The following is a 17,370-nucleotide window of genomic DNA, read 5'->3' on the forward strand; positions in this document are numbered from 1 at the left end:
TCAGGTGCGCTGCATGGGCTACACTTTATTTAAGAACAAACATGTACAAGCCTTGCTGAAGTTCTCTTGCTTGCTCCAACAATCAATGAGAATCTCATTGTAAATATAGATTACATCTGCTTGCAAAAATTGATAAGCCAAATATATTATTTACTAAAAGCTATGAAAATTATCACATGAAAGAAATACAATACCTGTTTGTGTTTTCGTTTGTGCAATGCAGCCTTTTGAGGGACACAAAGTGTCTTATTTTCCTAGCAACAGAAATAATCACTTGTTACCATATCAAATGGTAAAGAGAGAAGTGAAGTGATACACTGCTATTTTCTATAGCAGAGATCTCCATGCCCTCAGAAAACCAGATACCAAACCCAACACCAGCGAGATGACTGGGTGACCAGCACTTCTTCAGCATTACAGTGATGTTTTTGTCCCAGGACACCTGATCCTTTTGTTCCTTCAGGAATTCTCCTGCACATCTGGGAGCTGAATTTGGCAATGTGCCGATTCTACACTGCAAAGGTGGGAGCATGTGCAAGCACACACACAAACAAGGGGATTGCCCAGCTGCTAAATACATGGAGGTTCATGCCAAACTTACAGATTGAGAAAGCAGAAAGAAGGCCCTAAAAACCAGAAAGCAGATATGTTCTGGACAAGTTAGTTACCCTCCTTGACCTATCACAGGTGTTATCTTCACATGCTGCTGGATACTGTCTCCTGATTTTCTTCTTGCGTAGTAAACTCCTTGCCATTCCTAAGGAAACACACACAACAGAGACAGCATCTAAGAATATATAGCTTGCAGTCAAATCTTCATTTATTATTGCATAATCCTTACATAGTAAATTGTTACATTTTATTTCATGGTTGTCTTTTCTAAAATAGTACAAAATTTATTACTAGAGAATAGTACCTTTAACAGTCATTTGCTAACATAAGGACAGGGTAACTATGTTTCTCTTATGAGAGTGCATGCAACTTTTACAAAGAACTTCAGGAATCATCTACTTAGAGGGGTTACAAACATTCTTGCTAGGTACCACCATAAGCGGCAGTGGTTGCAACACATCCAGACGGTACCTCCCTTAGGACCAGCAGAAACAAACTGTACTGAGCACCATTCAGCTTTGAAGTTGTCGGTTGCCAAGCAATATGTATGCTAAATTTCAAAAGTCCTTGACCTAAAGACGTCCTTCAACTAACCTCAGAGAAGAAATATTTTTAAGGAGAGAACTACATGGCAGCAGAGTAGGATTAAATTGGAAAATGGGTGGAAGATACCTTTGAGTAGGCAGTGCGAGCTGCTGGGCAGCCCATATAAATGAGGAGGAGCACAGCAGGAGTGGCCTGCAGGTCAACTGCAAACAACTCCAGACAGTGACTCCAGTTCAGATCATTGCTGGAAGTGATTCAAAGGTTCAAGAACTCCCCAAAGTTCTTGAAGCAGAATGTGAGACAGGGAAAGATACTTCTGCAACCTGTAGGAGATGGGATAAGAGACTGTTGCTTGGATTAGGGGAACATATTGCCAGGCCCATCACCACAACAACAGGAGTTCACAGGGCTCTGAAGATAGAATTCTAACTGTAGTTAGAAAAACAAACCCCACTGAGTGCCAATACTTTTTGGTGCTTCAAGTATGCAGTCAGTGAAGGCTCTGCAGTTTGACAGAGCAGAGTGTGGTTGGATGATTCAGCCACCTGAGAGACTGACTGAGGGACAAACTGTTACATTCCAACTAACAAAAACTCCATGGGCTATAAGCAAAATAGAAACAGAGAAAACATTCTGATACTGATCTTAAGCCAACAGATCAGTAGGAGTTCAGTCAGATCCTAAAAGCAAAGCTAATGAAATCTGTAGTCACTTGTCTGTGACATGGGCTGTTGTGCTCCTTAGACATCTAAGGAGCAGAATTGTGGTCTTATATGTACACTCATGAAGAACACACCTTGTGTTCTTAAACCTAGAGTGATAAAAATAATGCAGAATAATAAATATATAAATAAAAATAAAGCAGAATCTGTAGCAATGAGATTGTTTTATTTGCTTACCTTTCCTTTTTTAATGAATGTGTTTATGTTGTCTAAAAGATCTGCGCAGTTTTTATCGCTTTTAGGTAATTCAGTAAGTTCCTTGCCAATAAGCTCTCCCTTGTGGTATCCCATCATCTGTTCAAAGGCTGGGTTAACATACTGCCAAGACAAAAGTACTTTATGTCAGTATCTAAAGAAATGTACTTAAAGGATAATTACTCACATTTAACTATCAAAGTGTGACAAGTTATATGGCTAAAACCACAACCACACATCCCTACAATTAGGTGTTTCTCATATAAAAATACTATGTGATGGTGAAACATTTTATTCAAGTAAGAAGCTGAACACAGCAAGCGATATGTAACCTCCTATCAGAAAGTACAGAAAGAGAATAATACAGGTTTTACCATAGACAACATTACTTTACTGAAAATTATAATCTAAATACAGTTACTGAAGGAAAAGTCTTATTCAGCAGGCGTCAATGTGCATCATCCAAAAATGAGGCACTTAATTCCACAAGGTTTTCTAATGGGCAACAAAACTAAAATACTGAAATAGAACAGGAACTACTGTGCAAAGATCTCTTTGGGGTTCTTCTTTTCCAATTCTATAAAATAGTTAAAGTTTCCCCCCCTACCTGAATGACATGATCTTCACTGGTTATTTCTACAGCTTCCTGACAATGGTCTAATGCTGTAAACACTGCATTACAAGCTCTGAAATTAGCAAAGGATTAGCACATTAGTTTTATTGTTAGAACATTTTGTTCACTATAAATACATTATGAAATTGTACTTATCGGTGGATGAATCACAAAGTTGCAGTTGTTTTGACTAAACCATGTCACTATCTTCAGTATGACTTTTTTCAGAACATCCAGCCTCAGACAGCCTTGTTAACATGCTTTTACTGCAGACCACATTGTAAAAGTGCTTATAGGCACTGCAGCATCTTAATATATTTTTATCTACATACATGTTTTGAACAGCAGGAACTAACAATTAGCAGTAAAACTAACATACTACTGTTACATCAGAAAGTTTTGTGATCATTAAAGATTGGGAACACAAAAATCATCATAGCAGATATATACAAAGTTTTCAATAAGTAAATAGATTGGCACTGTCAAAGAAGCTGTAATACAACATAGTTAAAGGAAACAATCTAAGCCATCTCAAAGTTCTAGTCCAAAAAATGTCAATTTTCCTGCTCCCAAAATAATGCAATGACTTGATTTCCATACATCCTGATTTTTAAGGGCCAAATGATCTTTATTACCCATTTTTTTTTCAGGGCTATCCTTGAACTAATGCATGAAAACAAAAGCCTTATCTTCTTGCTACAAAATTTAAGTTGCTTAAATTATGATTTATACAAATGGCCTTAACATTAATATAGGCTCCTAATGCTAAGGAAAAAAAAGTATGTCTTATAGAATCACAGGATGGTTTGGATTGAAAGGGACCTGAAAAAAGATCTCTTTCCAGCCCCGCTGCCATGGGCAGGGAAAGTGCCTACTAAAAGAAACAACCTGGCATACTTGCTTTGATAGATGTCAGTATTTCATCTTTGATTTGGACTAAAGACAAACTAATAATAATTACCTTTTATATGCCTCTCACTGCAGGGAGCAAAAATGCATGAACATTCTTGTATACAGTTATTACTTAAAAGAAACATCTTGCTCCAAGACTGCATAGTAGAGTTTGAGTTAGTACCAATGACTAGAGAACTAAGAAATACAGGATGTTTCTACTTCCTCTTATCATGGAATTAACTCTAACCCAAATAGGATGCATGAAGAGATATACACAGAAACACTGCCATGTAGCCACATTGATGAAGTTTTCTAGACAAAAAGTGATATCCAGAAGATGTCAGCAGTATTTCAATTCATATAATTAAAGGAGCTTTTACAAGTGATTTTCTAGCAATCCAAGCTGGTTCCCAAGTGTGATTTTGTGCTGTGTGAAGTAACTGATTTATCTCAGTGACAGATTTATCTCAGTGACAGCTGCAAACAAATGTCATTACAAATGTAAACTTTCTGTATGAAAACATACAGGTATGTTTTCACTATTCAAGCCTTAGTATTTTCATTTGATCTGGCAATCAAGCCAGCAAAATTACAAGCCCATATCCTCTTTGATTGACACACAGACGTCCAACCAATTTTCAAACCAGAAGCAACAATGCGGAGAAGCAGAGTCCCTGCTAGGAAAGGAAAGACATTTCTGACTATTGACATGACCGTATCTATTTTCTTGAGCTGGTTCTACTCTTTCACCATGTTTCTTGTGTCTGAACACTTGAAATATCCCAGGTTTAATTCCATAGACTAACTTCTGCATCTCTTCCCTTTCACTGTTACAAAGCTGTAGAGAAGAACTACAGACCAGCAACAAGTGGGACAGACATACAGTACAACATTTTTTTACCCACTTAATTAAACCATGAGTGAAAAAAAATTGGTAACTAAATAGCATTTCCAAATACCAGTTCTGTTTAGTTTTTAATGGCACCTGCCAAATAAGGCAGAGGTAGGAATGAGACATCAGCTTTTCCAGGTTACAAATACAGCTTTTCAGAAAGTTTACCTTTTAAAAGGTTACCTTATTACCCCCCTGATTTTAGTACAAAAGTTGCTTGTAAGTATTACTTGTGCTTGTTAGATGACAAGGTTTAGCTGCTCAGCTATATTGTGCCTACATCTGCTAAACTCTTTACTTAATTATTCTGAGACTGCATCTGGTAGTGCCAGTAGCAAACCCAAAGATACCACCTTTTCTTTCCATATTATTTTACAGTGCTGCCAAAGGTTCCCAAAAGAGTCATGTTCAGAGGTGATGTGGATGCATATAAATCCACAAAAATATATATAATGTTTATTATTAATATACAAAGACATGATAACACAGGATGAATTTTATATAATATTATTTACATAAATTAAAATGAAGTAGGCTCACAGTTTATGTAACTCCATACAAAAGACCAAGAGCAAGCAGAATTGCTGCTGTTTCCATAAACAATATGGATGAAAGAACTGTCAGTAGATTAAATGCCATCAGGGACTGACATTGTTTCCTTCCAATTTTAATGAACTTTAACGACTGTAAATGAACTTACGGAAAAATATGGTAGCCAATATGAATCATGCTCCCTGGCTTGGAGTTCTAATTATTTGCATTCATATTTGATACTACTCATGTAGAGACGCACAAAATGTATTTGGATCTTGTTCTTGAAATAAAATGTGAAATACAAGTGTTGTGTGTTTAAATGACAGCTTAATCTTTCCATATAAATTGATGTTTCTGATCTACGCTGACTTCATTCAGAAGATGCTTATTTAATCTTGCATTTGCAACTAACAATGAACCAAGTCAGGACCACACAACTAATAATTAACTGCTAAAATTTAACTTCTAAAATGTCATAGCTCCTTATTCTCCTGCTGAGTTTTGGAAAACAACTATTAAAATTGTGTAAGCCCAAATTAGATTTTTTTCCCTGGAAATTTTATTATAATTACATTCTGCATGCACGAACACACAATCACTTGAAAATATGAAGTCACTTAGGGATCAGTTTGCAAAGAAAATGTTCAAAAATCTATTTCTTAAACAGAGCCACTGAAACCTGTGGCAAAATGGTAGTATTTTCTGTTACTGGAATTTAAGACACGGAGAATGACCCCTGCTCTGCATTACACTCAACTTCAAGGGCTTTTTCTTTCATGTACTTGCATTGCAAAAGTATCTACATGCATGCATAAGCAACTATATTAAATATAAAATTAATCACATTTAGGAAAAAGTGATAAGAGAATGAAAGTAATTTATTTTCTCATTATGATAAAAAACTGTGGTCCTGACCCACCAAGTCTTGCCCAAGCAAGTAAATACTCAAGATTGTATTCAGCTCAAGCTATTAAATATAAAATCTTAGACACACAAGATCAAGAATGACTTTGTGAAGTTCTACCATCATGTAAATTCACAGTTTTCTGACCAAGATTTCTCAGGGTACCAGTTACTAAGACACTTAAGTTTGTCCTTTACAACATAACAGAAAGAGAAAATACAAAAGTATTAGTTAACATGCACATGCAAAACACATATGCATAGCTGGGAAGAAGCAGGAAGCAACCTGATATAATTACTTAGACCAAGAGGTTGATGTTTGCAGTTTTTACACTTCTACTTACCGTAATTTGAACTGAGATCGCACTTCCCCATGTTCTATTTGAACCAGTTCATTGTAACAAGCAGTTACGCTGTTCTCCATGAATTGCTGGAAAACAAATCAAGAGTGCATGAAATAGATCGGAATGGTTTTAAACTGTTATTTCTGTTCCTGCATTTAAAACTCTGACCTTATAAAGAGAGCTGGCGTGAGGCCAGCAAAGGGCCACAAGGGTGATTAAACACCTCTTCTGTGGGGAAAGGCTGAGAGAGCTGGGACTGTTCAGTCTGGATGGGACTGTTCAGCCTGGAGAACAGAAGGCTGAACTGGGGAACTCATCAAGGTACATAAATATCTGAAGAGTGATTGTAAGAGGACAGAGCCAGCCTCTTTCCAGTGGTGCCCAGTGACAAGACCAGAGGCAACAGGCACAAACAGAAGCACATGAGATTACCTCTGAATATCAGGCAACACTTTTTTTTACTGTGAGGGTGACCAAGCACTGGCATAGGTTGCCCAGGGAGATTTGGAGATCTTCAAAACCTGTGTGGCATGGTCCTGGGCAACCTACCTCAGGTGTCTCTACTTCAGTAGGGAGATTGGGTAAGATGACCCCCCCCAAGGACCCTTCCAACCTCAACCACCTTGTGATTCTGTAGAAATAAGCTTTTGTTGTACCTTTTGTGTTGAATAATCACCTGTTCCTCAGGAATGAGTTCCTAGTTTTTAAGACAACATGGCTATCTACGTACAAAACAAGTATAAAAATACGCTAAAACCTCAACTGTGGATTTTCCATTTGGTTCTAGCAACCCAGTTAGAAACAGAAAATCTAAAAAAACCCCAAAACAGTCTTACACAAAACCAGTATTGCCTTGATGTTTCATTTGGAACATCTATCCTTAATTCAGAATGGAAATGGAAAACCTTAGAGACATAAAACATTCATGCTAAAAAATAGAGAGAAAAAAAAATTATTTGGCTTTTTTTTCCAAGCAAATATTGTAGCTAAAGCTCAGAAGTGACTTTGATTCACAAGTAATCTCACTGAGCTGTCAATGTGAATTCAGAAGTGCAGAAAAGTATGTAATGTAAGGAGCATGCTAACAACAGTGAACAAACTTTTACTCCAGACAGGAGAGATCTTGTCTCTTTGTCAGGCACAGGTAGTAATCTAAAAGTTCTTGTGCTTGATCCTGCTGAAATCAGAAATTTTACGTTGCTACAAAAGAAGTAGATTCTTTGACTTAAAATAAAGTTTATTGATGATCACGTGCACTGACTTTAGTTACCACATGAAATACCTTGTGTTGTCACTAGTTCTCATGGCACAGCTGCATGCAGAGTCAAGAGGTAGCATGCAAACCTCCAAGGAACAAAAAATAGCTTTTAAGGAATCTGTGCTTCTCCTGTATAAAAACTGTGGGGACCAATGGCTTAATTCCAAGTTTTAAGCAAAACGTAAAAAAATAAAATTAAAAACAACTGTCAGCATGGGTCAGTTTCACTCCTTAATGCAAAGATCTTAACGTATTTCTGTAACTCTCATTTCACACACTAAGGGAAGACAAAGCACACAGTATCAAGCTGGCAGAAGCAAAGGTACAAATAGCATTGTGTTTTTGCATAACAAACTGTCTGCAAACAAACTTCTATAGCACTGTAGATTTAGATTTTCAGTTTTAGGGTGCTCTTTTAAATATTCAACTTTGTGCTAAATTTAAAACAATATAAGAACAAATCTATCAATAATATAAAATTTATCATTGATGGCAATCTTATTTTATAAACTAGACTTACTAGATATATTAAGTCTCTTTATAAACAGCTTTTTAAAGCAGTGCAGTTTACTGACAAAACTAAACCACTGCTGTTTACTGACAAAACTCTTGGCACAAATCTTTGCTAAGAACCAAGAACTACAGCTTACTGAAGTGCTAAACCTGCTCTTAAGTGTTGTATAGTCTTCTGCAGATGTACAGAATCAGTTTATTTAAGTTTACAGTGCTGATGCCATTCATTCACTGGCTGACTCAAAGCAAAGAAATCAATTGGGACCTGAAAATAGCAGGAAACATTTCCTTTTTTTAATCTCTGCCCCTAATGTGACACAAGAAAAGGAAGATCTATTAACTCTCAAACATTAGAGGCAGACAACAACAGTTTCTTTTTAAAAAGTTTCATATTTATACAGTATATTTTCATTTAACTAACATATACCCTTAAATTATTTTTTACTTCATTATAATTGGATTCCATTGTTGCTCTATACAGAACTTCACACAAGCCACTGGAATCATTAGCTAGTAGGAGTGCATTATTCTTCCTGCTTAGCAATTGGTACTAGGTTTAACATTAAAGACTTCTTTTATTCCAATCCAGAGAGTTTTAATAGTATCTGGTCAACGAGAATCAACATTTATTTAGGAAAAAAAGTTCAAAATACAAGACAAGACTGTAATTCAATAATTGCAAACATTCAGATCCCCTGTTTGCCGATTGAAATCATAGCTAAAAATCAGTCAGGAAGCTAAATCACTTATTCAAATTAATCCATCCTAAGTAGGTCACCACTATTAGATTTCTGAGGTTGAGAGGAAAAAAAAATCAGCATAATTAATATACTGGACTAACAACAGCATTAATACACAAACACAAAAGCGGTTAATGATATGGGGGGAAAATCAGAAGATGCAATAAAATAGTCTTTCTTGAGAACGAGGAAGAAAAAACAGAAATAAGTAAACAAGAAAAAATTATTATTTAAACAGGTATGATTTTCCAAAAATAAATTTCATTTTTGCTCCAGAGGAAGAGATTCCCTGCAAATACCATCTCTCTTGAAGAAAGGTATTTTTAAATCGTGTGGTGCAGTTTCATGTGTTAATGGATTTAGTCCTTACCGATCCCTATCTATCCAAGCAGAAATAGTTCCTATGTCTATACCACTGCAAAAATGGAATGTTTGACATCAGGTGTGTTTTAAAGTCTTGAAAATAATTCCGATAGGGAATTATTATATTATACAAGCTCTCTGATAAATTTGGGACAGCAAGAGGGAATGATTAGAGCAGCTATCAGGTACAAAAAGATTTTATTTTCCTAGGCAGACAGTGTGCCACTGGAATGTGTCTCGATGCTGCAGAGTGTCTCCTCTGTTTTACTCAGTACTACACCTACAGTTATAATCTAGCTCATGAAACATTGCCCTGCATAATTTTAAAATGAAACACTAGAACTGAGAAGTAATAAAGTTTTCTTTGAAAACTATTAAATTTTTTTTTTTTTTGAGATCACTAAGAAAGTACTGGCATTCTTGAGCTGACCTTTCTCTTAGATTCACCTTTTCCAATTTTCAGAGTGTCTATGTGCTTTAGAAAGGTTTTGGCCTTCAAATCATTTGCCTTCACAATACCCTGGCAGGAGAGGCAAGACCTAGTACCTCTTTTTATTTTGAGATGATCTGAAAATGGTAATTCTGGTGCATGTTCTGCTATGTAAACAAACTTGGGCTGAATGTGAGTTAGCTCAGATACTGGACATCTGAGCATCTGAGCATGAGATTCTACCTGAGTTAATTCCACTCCTTCTCTGATATTCCTTACTACAATTCATTGTCCTAACTATATGTATTTTAGGACAATGTATAGTTAATTCTCTCTAACTACAGTGTCCACTGATGCACTTCTGTTGCCTAAGTACATAATGAACTTAAATAATACCGCTGATTTATAATATAGCAACATAACATTCATGCCCATCCAAAGCCATTCACACAAAGATTAGAAGAGGGTAAGAAACCTAGATATTCAGAACTGAGAACTCCTGCTTTTCTGCTCTCTCCTACAAAGATGTTTTGAGAAACAGTATGAATAGTTATCTTTACTTCTGCTGCCTGTACAGGAGAGCTTCTAACTCTGTCCTGAGAAGAACTAGTGCAAACCAAGACAACAGACCTGACGGGAAAAAAAATAAATTCTTCTTCACATCAGGAGCTGGACCAGGTTTGTAGTCCCACTGGAAGAGGAATCCCAGCAGTCTGAGACATGCAGAGATGTTGGGGTGACTAGTCAGCATGCTGCAATATGCAGCACATGTTCATCAGTCTCCCATCATTGTTTTCTAATGCACTCATAAACAAAACCCACTCGCCGCCCAGTCAGACCACAAGAAATTAATTTCAGTACTCTTGCTATTCTGAAAGGATTAGCTACATCACAATGTCTCTTATTTCACATGCTTCTGGAATACACTGTTGAAAAGAAAAGAATACCAAATCAACTGTCACAGGTTTCTTATCAATAAATTTTTGACAGAAGAGGATGTATAGTTTTCAGTTTGAGGAAGTAGAATTGTCTGTAATTTATGAAGTTACTATATGGTTTCTGTATTACATGGGCAAATTATACTTACCCTATCAAAGCCTGCATCAAGAAGGGGAAGAACAGAGGTCTCTTCTTGGTCAGCAGATCTGCGAAACAAAATCACAGAATCATAGAATCATTCAGGTTGGAAAAGACTGTTAAGATCATCAAGTCCAACCTTTAACCCTGCACTGCCAAGTCCACTACTAAACCATGTCCCAAGTACCACATCTACATGTCCTCTAAGTATGTCCAGGGCTGGTGATTCCTGGGCAGCCTGATCCAATTCTTTGCAATCCTTTCAGTGAAGAAATTTTTCATAATATCCAATCTAAACCTCACTTGGCACAACTTGAGGCTATTTCCTCTTGTCAGATCCCTTACTATTTGAGAGAAAAGACTGAGCCTCACCCCGCTACAGCCTCCTTTCAGGTGGCTGTAGGGAGCAATAAGGTCCCCCCTCCGAGCCTCCTTTTCTCCAGACTAAACACCCCCAGCTCCTTCAGCCACTCCTCATATGACACATGCTCCAACCCCTTCCCCAGCTCTGCTCTTCTCTGGACTCACTCCAGCACCTCAATGTCCTTCTTGAATTGAGGGGCTCAGAGCTGGACACAGGATTTGAGATGTGGCCTCACCAGTGCCAAGCGCAGGGGAGGACCACTTCCCTGGTCCTGCTGACTGTGCTATTTCTGATACAGGCCAGGATACCATTGGCCTTCTTGGCCACCTGGGCACTGCTGGCTCATGTTCAGCTGCTGTTTAACCAGCACCCATCGGGGTGTCCTTTTCTGCTGGTACACTTTCCAGCCACTCCTCCCCCGCCTGTGGTGCTGCCTGGGGTTGTTGTGACCCAAGGGCAGGACCCAGCACTTGGCCTTGTTGAACCTCATACCATTGGCCTCAGTCCATCAATCCAGCCTGTCCAGATCCCTCTGTGGAGCCTTCCTACTCTCCAGCAGATCAACACTTCCACTCAATTCTGTATCACCTGCAGAATGACTGAGGGTGCATTCAATCCCCTCATCCAGATCATCAGTACAGACAGTAAACACGACTGGTATATTGTATGGTCACACAACATTAAAGAATTAGATAGTATAAATTTGACAAATTATCTAAACATAACAAACTGAGTAAGAACAGTTTGCATAAAATACATACATAAAATCATACCATTACAGAAGTTGATGCTACAGTCTTCTTTTATAGGTATCTGCAGCTATTACTACAACCTGATAGTTATTCCTACAGCAAACCTGACAGATCCTCTACAGAAGTCCTGTGTCTCTTCACAGTCAGGGGATTACAAAAAGAAAGAGAATAAAAGACATCCTGATATATCTTAGAAATAATCTCAAAAAAAGTTATTAAGAAAAAGGTAAAGCAAGTTGTAAAATCTTGCTCAGTAGCAAATTTAGTCTATTTTTAATCTTGACAGGAATAGTTCTCTTGTCACTCTATTTCCTAATATTTTAACTGATCTAGGAAATTATTAAAATGACAATGGATTCAGTAGTGTGTAGAGTTCTAATCAGGGTGTCTGAAGGTATTTGATGAAGATGTATTTAAGTCAGTAAGAACTCTCCCTGAACATGTGGAGTATGAACTATGAATAAGGATTTCAGGATAACATTCTGGTAATTATAGCATAAACAGGATTGAATTTTGCTCCATTACCTCATTCCCTAAAAACCACAGTGTGTTAATTGACCTAGTTATTTCCTTTAGAAAGTAATATACAGCTTTCTGGTTTTGGTTTGGATTTTTTTTTCTTTTAGAAACTAACATATATCTTTCTAATTTTCTTAGTATACAAACCATTCTGAATCTGATAGGGATAATACTAGTGTGCATGAAAGGAAAGTTATCAAACACTCAATAAAACATAAAACATCACTAGCCCATTTCAGGTAAAAATTATTAAACTTACTCTGTTAAACTTGTTAGTAAGATGCTTTCTTATTAGATAACTATTACGCATAATATTCTTATAAAGTAAAATCAAAATCTCTCACAAACCAGTAATACTTACATGCGTGGAACCACAGCAAGTATTACAGTATGCTCTGATGGCTCTACAGCACGAATAGACCTGAGGAGACAAAAATTTCTCAGCTACACTCACTGGTTTCTCAATGTTACTCTGAGTATCTTCATTGAAAATATAAATGAAACCATGACTGAAAACACCATTGAGGCTAGAAAACAGGATATTGCACTGCCAAACCTACCTATCCTCACTTAGACAAACCATTTTCATTTTGCTGCTAGATTCCTTTTGCTCTATGCAGCGCAGAAGGCAAGAGCTCCAAAAACACATAGCACAAACAGCAGCTTTTCAAACCCACTCTTTGTTTGCCCTGTGTACTCAACTTTTTTGGGGCAGACTGCCCTGAATGCGTGAGCTGAGAAATCCAGCACATTTTCAATACCCGCTAGCTAATTTAAACAAGAATCTCTACCACTTCTCATATATACCGCTGTCCTTCTAGACATTTTAAAATTTTTTAGAGGGTGAGAAGTGCTTTTGAGGTATGCAAGTAAGAAAAGTGGGTATAGCAAATTATGACAGACTATCATTTATTAATTGCTGAATAAACAAAATTTAGCACCTTGCATAGTATTGGGAAACTGAAAAAAAAAATTACAACCAATTACCAGAACACTCCATTCACTTTTACAGGTGAAAAGTAAGTTTTTCCACTCATATCACGCTGTCCTGAATAAACAGTCTTTATTTTTGTTTGTTGGTCTTTCAGAAAAACTTACATCAGCATGAGTATTGAGCATTAAAATGCCCCTTGTCATAAACGTGGCAAATTTCAGGTCATGGTAGACTAGAAGTACAGTATGGTGCAAAATGTATTCTTCAGCTGAAACAGTGTATTTTAGCAAAGCATCCCAATACTAAGCACTTGCAAGTGCACAAATACTGCTTAGATAGAATCATGTGGACCAGAGGAGTGATGTGAAGTTCTGCAGAGAACTGGCAGTGCCTGACCTAGTGGCCAAACATGCTCCTTTGAAGTCTGCAGCTTCAGACTTTGCTGTAGCAGTAAGATAGGAAAAAAACAGACACAGATAGAAGGAATAATTTCACAACAGCTCTGGCTTATGCTCTGATAGAAGCCCATGACCTAAAGACAATTCTGCAATTCATCTTTGCCAAAAGTGTGGTTGTCATATTGTTATTCTCTTACAGATGTATGCAAACCTTCTAGTCTCAGTTCCCCAACTTCCATTTTCTTGTAATTTTGGGTGTTCATTTTTGTTTCTTTTTCACTATTTTTGTTTTAAAATTCAGAGGTTTTATTTTGTACAATATATTCTGAAGCTCAGGAGAAGCATAAGGTCATTTAAGTTACCTGCAGATATCTTCTGCATCAAAATATCTGGAGTTCCTGTGATCTATAACAATTATTTCCTGGTGCTTATCAAGAAAACATTCAAGTGCTGACTCTGGAGTCCAGGCAATATTGCACCTGTATCCAGCTCTGTCACAAGCCCACCAGAAACCATTGCTTTGGTTGTCTTCTTTTGCAAAGACGAGCAAAACCTGCAAAGGATCCAAAACAGCAGCACCACATTAAACACACGAAGTAGTCCTCTGCATGGTGCAAATCTTAACAAACACTTCTGCTCTACGAAAGACTGAGTCTGTTTTGAAAGTGGGAAGGTTGAAGCACAGCTTGTAAAGCAGCTGATACAGTAGTACAACTTTCTTAATGGATAGAGAGGTCATCAATAGATAATCAATAGTTAATTGAGTAGGTCTGGTTTTCAGGACAAAACTAGCTTGCTAGATGATGATTCTTTCCTACCTCCTGTTCCAATTCATTCAGTAACCACCCAGAGTGTTCAAATATCATTGTCACTCCCATCAGGCCATCCAAGCTATGCACACTTTTGATTGTAAGGAACTGTCTGAAATGTAACTAATCATCACTTTTCCCTGAAAAGGGAAAAACAATTAACATAGCACAGTTTTATTCATAACCAATATTATTTCAATACTGAAAAGAGCAGTTTTGGATAGGATTAAGTGTGTGTGTGTGGAAAATCAAACATCACAATTTTGTACTCAATAAATTGTCCCACATTGTCCCTGAATATATGAGGTAGTTTCAACAATTTCAGCTGAACACTTAAGGAACTGCTCACGCAAAATTGGATAGGATGTGTACGGAGATGCCATTCTGAAAAGCAAGGAGATGCTGTACGAAGTCTGTTTGCTAACTGACATGCAGAATAGAGACTGAAAAGGGCTGTTTCTGTGCTTCTCATGTAAGAGAAAATGTTTTTAGGAGAGAATAAATTTTTTATCCACTTCTAGAATACATACATTATCAGAGTACAATTCATTCAGCAAGGAACACAAGTCACGCAGACATTCCTCATTACAATTTGCATATTTACCATAGCGACAGGTAACTGACCATGCTGCTCTGTGTGTCAGAGAAGAAAAGGGCTAATTTAGTGCAAATATACTGTGAAAAAGAAGGGCTCACAAAGTCAAAAGTTTGTCCACAGCTATTTAAATTGCACTGAAAGGCAGCAGCTAGATAGTAATCACTTATAAAGCAAAATCCTGTTCATTTCACAAATAAAAGTCATCCCTGACTTCAATGAAATAACCTGTCTGTGAAAAATTCGCAAAATTTTTCTCCAAATGCCCATAAGAGAAATCAGTAACCTTTCATCTGTGCTGCTTTGTGCAGCTGTGGTGTCAGCCCATGAATTTCAACACCATCAGTCTAGAAGTTAGAAAAGGTGAGCATATTCCTCTTATCCTGAGCTATCTGGATTGTTGAATTCTAAACAATTAAAAAATCAATCAGTGTTACTGTGACAGAACAACCAGTCAAGGTTTCATTAAACATAATTTTCAAAAGAAAATTATGTGCTCAGAATTTCCATAATTATTAAGAAACAACTTAGGAAATTTCAATTTATTAGAAACAGTTTTGATTGCAACTAATAATAACTAGATTTGGTTTACTGACACACAACATCCAAGGTGAGTGTTGTCATTCTACCTAATGCTTGATTTTTTTTCCAGCCATGGAAAGCAGCGATGTGGTCAAGCTGCAGACTTTGTCTGCCCATTCTTGGGTGAAGTGCCTACTCAGACAGAATCTTCTGTTTGGTTCCAGCTGCCATTAGTTTTACTTTGTTCCTTTGTTTGAAACAATATGGTTCAGAAAAATTTGGCATGGGGGTGTGCATATTTTGTATCTTCCTTCTCTCAGCACTTCCAGTTTGGAAAGAAAGGATTGCAAAATACAATAATTTACCAGCTGTAAAATAACGCAGCTTAATTAAACCACCCAATCTCTCACTGGTAGCTAATTATCAGTGTGCAAGTCCTTCCGAGAATATTAACGTTAAACGTTGTTTTAAAGTTTTACTACTATGCTTTCTCATTAGCATTGTATGAAGCTTACTATTAATCACCAAAACATAACCTAACTAGAAGTATAGAAGTATAGTAAGATACTTTCTCAAAGTCAAGATAAAAGTATAACAACTCATATAAACAACACGATCAAGGAAATGCTTGAATTTGATCTCTGTCCCTTGGCAAAAAAAAATGCAGGTAGTTATTTTTTGCTGCATAATTTGCCAGTGTTACTGTAAAAATCAGTGCTGCCCTGGTTTAGGAGCACCATGAACTTTCTTTGTGGAGAGACCTTTATAATTTTGGTGATGTACTTTTTACTCTCTTTCTAAGTACTTGCTTCACACAACTATTGCACATCTTGCTCCCAGTTTATTGTACAAATATAGAAAATGGACAGAAATTTGCTCTAAAGAGCTTGAAATAAAATAAGGGACACCAGCTTAGGACATGCAGGATACTCAAAGAAAACAGAAAATTACAGCAACTTAAGAAGTTATTTAATTATTTTCACATCATCATATCCCAGCAAGAGACTTTTAAGGTGGAAAAGACATAGTATCCCTGAATTAAGTTACAAAAATTTTAGTCCAAAAATTGGCATGAGGAAACAATAAAACGCTGTGCATCAATATGGTTCATTTGCAGCTCATCAGGGAATTTCAAAATCATCAGACCAGAAATGGAGTTTGATGTCAATGCTGTGAAAGATATTATGGCAAATGAATATTCTAAAAAGTGGAGAAAATGAAGCATTTGAATAAGTGCACACCCAAACGTTTATCAGCCCTAATAAACACTTCCGCAACAAGATACAACACCTTTTTAATGTGCACTAAATGTTTATGAAAACCACCTACCTCCTCTGTCCTCCAGAAAGGGCACATTTACATGTACTTTTATCATGGTCATTTCTAAGGTCTCAGAATCCAACCATTCCTATTTGCAAGCCTTGGTGCAAAACTGGGGCAGATGTGCAAGCTATATGTGGCATGTTAGGATGGCTAGGGCTTGTTCATTTACTTTAGACTCTCCCCCTTGCCTCTTAAGGCCAGAAGCACCTGGGTCATGATCCAGTATAAACCAAAGGATTTTTTCTCCAACATATACAGTCATAAAGTCCAGTGAGGAATCTATTAAAAGGTTTATGGCAGGTCACAGCCATAAGGTCACAAGTAAGGTCACCTCTCAGACAAAAAATGTGTGCCATTTCAAGGTTGGCACAGGTGTCCCATAATAGCATAAAACACACACCAGAATAAAATGAACTTTGCTAAGAAAAATAGAAAAGTCCCAGTGGCAATTGTTTTAACTAACTGAACTTGCTTCTCAGACAATTGTAAACATTAATCACCCACAAACAGACATTTAA

General features: G+C 37.0%; 1 protein-coding gene across 2 annotated transcripts in view; it reads right to left on the reverse strand.

Annotated features, from left to right (window-relative positions):
- Nucleotides 1–17,370, reverse strand: part of PDE8B (phosphodiesterase 8B) — a 75,397-nt gene that overhangs the window by 22,210 nt on the left and 35,817 nt on the right. Inside the window, exons 3-10 of one of the 2 annotated variants that reach the window (XM_032674716.1) lie at nucleotides 13,966–14,156; nucleotides 12,633–12,692; nucleotides 10,647–10,704; nucleotides 6,256–6,341; nucleotides 2,683–2,761; nucleotides 2,058–2,198; nucleotides 669–757; nucleotides 204–254 (exon numbers count right to left, since the gene is read on the reverse strand). In XM_032674716.1, coding sequence (XP_032530607.1) covers nucleotides 204–254; nucleotides 669–757; nucleotides 2,058–2,198; nucleotides 2,683–2,761; nucleotides 6,256–6,341; nucleotides 10,647–10,704; nucleotides 12,633–12,692; nucleotides 13,966–14,156 — 755 coding nt within the window. Of the gene's footprint in view, nucleotides 1–187; nucleotides 255–668; nucleotides 758–2,057; nucleotides 2,199–2,682; nucleotides 2,762–6,255; nucleotides 6,342–10,646; nucleotides 10,705–12,632; nucleotides 12,693–13,965; nucleotides 14,157–17,370 lie in introns of both variants that reach the window. The other variant, XM_032674715.1, reaches the window with a different exon arrangement.

Source organism: Chiroxiphia lanceolata, chromosome Z (assembly GCF_009829145.1).
Source record: "Chiroxiphia lanceolata isolate bChiLan1 chromosome Z, bChiLan1.pri, whole genome shotgun sequence".
Classification (NCBI taxonomy): Eukaryota; Metazoa; Chordata; class Aves; order Passeriformes; family Pipridae; genus Chiroxiphia; species Chiroxiphia lanceolata.